Below are 2,283 nucleotides of genomic sequence, written 5' to 3' on the forward strand. Positions count from 1 at the left end.
GTACACAGTATACAGCATACATGACCTTAGTAAAAGTACACAGTATAGCGTTCTTTAATGAAGCAGCATCCAGACCAACATCAGAGAAAAGACAGTTTGAACTTTTTTGTTGTTTACTTTTGTCAGTTTAATATTTTCAATAGGGGAATTGGGAAGAGGGATTGTCAGATATATATTTTTTTTATCACAGGAAGTCCTTTGTAAAGTAGAAATGAACTATTTTAATTTGCCAGAATAACAGATGTCTCCCCTAAAATGATTATTTCATTCAAAGGGATTATATTTACAGGATTTCAGCTCATGTGGTCATTGCCATGGCCTCAGTCCTCCACCTGAGCCTGCAACACCTGGAGGACAAGGACACCTGGAGGAGAAGGACACCTGGAGGACAAGGACACCCATGTACGAATGCTGTTTGTGGACTTCAGCTCAGCTTCAACACAATCATCCCACAGCACCTGGTCAGCAAACGGGCTCCACCAGGCTTCAACAACACCTTCAGAAACTGGATCCTTGACTTCCTCTCTGACAGACCACAGTCAGTACAAGTTGGAAGGAACACCTCCTATGTTATCAGTCTGAGCACAAGCGTCCCACAGGGCTGTGTTCTGAGTCCACTTCTCTTTACTCTGACAACTTACGATTTTGTTGCCAAGTCAAAGACCAACCGCATCATCAAATATGTACATGATACCATGGTCGTGGGCCTGATTAGCAACAAGGATCAGGCATATCGGGAAGAGGTGGAACAACTTGTGCACTGGTGTGGGGAAAATAGCCTGGTTCTGAATGTCAACAAAACCAAAGAGCTCATTACTGACTTCAGGAAAACAGAATAACATCACACGCCGCTGCTCATAAACAACACAGACGTGGAGGTGGTGGAGAGCACCAGGTTCCTGGGGGTGCACATAACCAATCAGCTATCATAGTCAAGAAACACTGGGTCCCTAGTGAAGAAAGCCCAGCAGTGTCTGCACTTCCTCTGTAGGCTGAAGAGATCACAACTTCCACCCCATGTCCTCAGCACATTCTACAGAGGAACCACCGAGAGCATCATGACCAGCTGCATCTCACTTTGGGATGGAAGGTGCCCAGCTGCAGACTGGAAGGATTATAGGAGGGTGGTGAGAACGGCGGAGAAGATCATTAAGACATCCCTCCCATTCATCCAGAGCACTGGTCTCAGACGCTGTGACCACAGCAAAAAAAATATCTAAAGAGACAACTCACATCCACAACATGAACCGTTTACTCTGCTGACCTCTGACAGGAGGTACCACAGCCTGAGGACCAGAACCACCAGGTTCTGCAACAGTTTCATCCCAAGAGCTTTTAGACTTCACTGCAGAACTCAGGTCACTCATGAAGTGACCACAATAGAAAACACACACACACACGCACACACACACACACACAAACACACACACATCTAAACACCAACTCCACTGTTGTGGAGAAATTAAATTATTATTACAACTTTACAACACAATTTTATTTATAAAGCACTTTAAAAACAACGCCATTGGCCAAAGTGCTGAACACTGACACAAACAAGCATAAAAACAATAAAATCAACAGATATAACAGAATGAATTACCAAATCATAAAACAACGGTAAAAAAACAATAAAACAAATAACTTAAAAACAGTAAAACCAGCATTTCAAGCTGAATTAAAAGCCAAAGATAAAAAAATATTATTATTGAATACTATGTATTTTTCATATTTGATTATTTATTAAATTAAATTGATCACAGTAAAGTTACCTCTCAGTATGAACACCTGAAACTGGCTCTCAGAGAGAACTTTGAGTTTAAAGTAAAATATTTCTGTTGAACAGAAACACTCATCTCTGTTATCGTGTGGGACAGTAAGAGTGTTTTAGTGTTTAATAAAAAGAAGTAAAGCAGCAGACGCAGCCTCCTCTCACCGTCAGACACTCAAACAGGATGAGTGCCCTCATGGCGGCACGCGCTCTCTCTTTGCACGTCTGTGTGATGATGACGACGTTCCGAACACATTCACGTAAAACAAAGTTATTTTATATAAATGTCCGGGGGAAATCAGGCCGTGGTGCGGGAGGAGGGGAAGGGGGTGACGGTGCATCAGTTGTGGTATCTCCCTCAGCTGCAGCGAATTGGTCACGTGCGAACACGTACGTTTAATTCGTAGACGTTTAATAATTTATTACAAATCACCTTCGATCAGGGTTGTGGGTGTCCTCCAGGAAACACTGATTGGTGCTCTCACCTGCAGTCTGTCTGTCACTGACCACCCTCC

The 2,283-nt window shown here is 43.0% G+C and overlaps 1 protein-coding gene across 1 annotated transcript in view; it reads right to left on the reverse strand.

Moving 5' to 3' along the window:
* LOC119428564 (myotubularin-related protein 5-like) overlaps window positions 1-1,966 on the reverse strand; it is a 39,331-nt gene extending 37,365 nt beyond the window's left edge. The window contains exons 1-2 of the mRNA XM_037696247.1: window positions 1,934-1,966; window positions 695-785 (exon numbers count right to left, since the gene is read on the reverse strand). Coding sequence (XP_037552175.1) covers window positions 695-785; window positions 1,934-1,966 — 124 coding nt within the window. The remainder of the gene's footprint in view (window positions 1-694; window positions 786-1,933) is intronic.
* Between the last annotated feature and the right edge of the window lie 317 nt (window positions 1,967-2,283).

This window comes from Nematolebias whitei, chromosome 22 (genome assembly GCF_014905685.2).
Source record: "Nematolebias whitei isolate Nwh7 chromosome 22, NemWhi1, whole genome shotgun sequence".
NCBI classification, from domain to species: domain Eukaryota; kingdom Metazoa; phylum Chordata; class Actinopteri; order Cyprinodontiformes; family Rivulidae; genus Nematolebias; species Nematolebias whitei.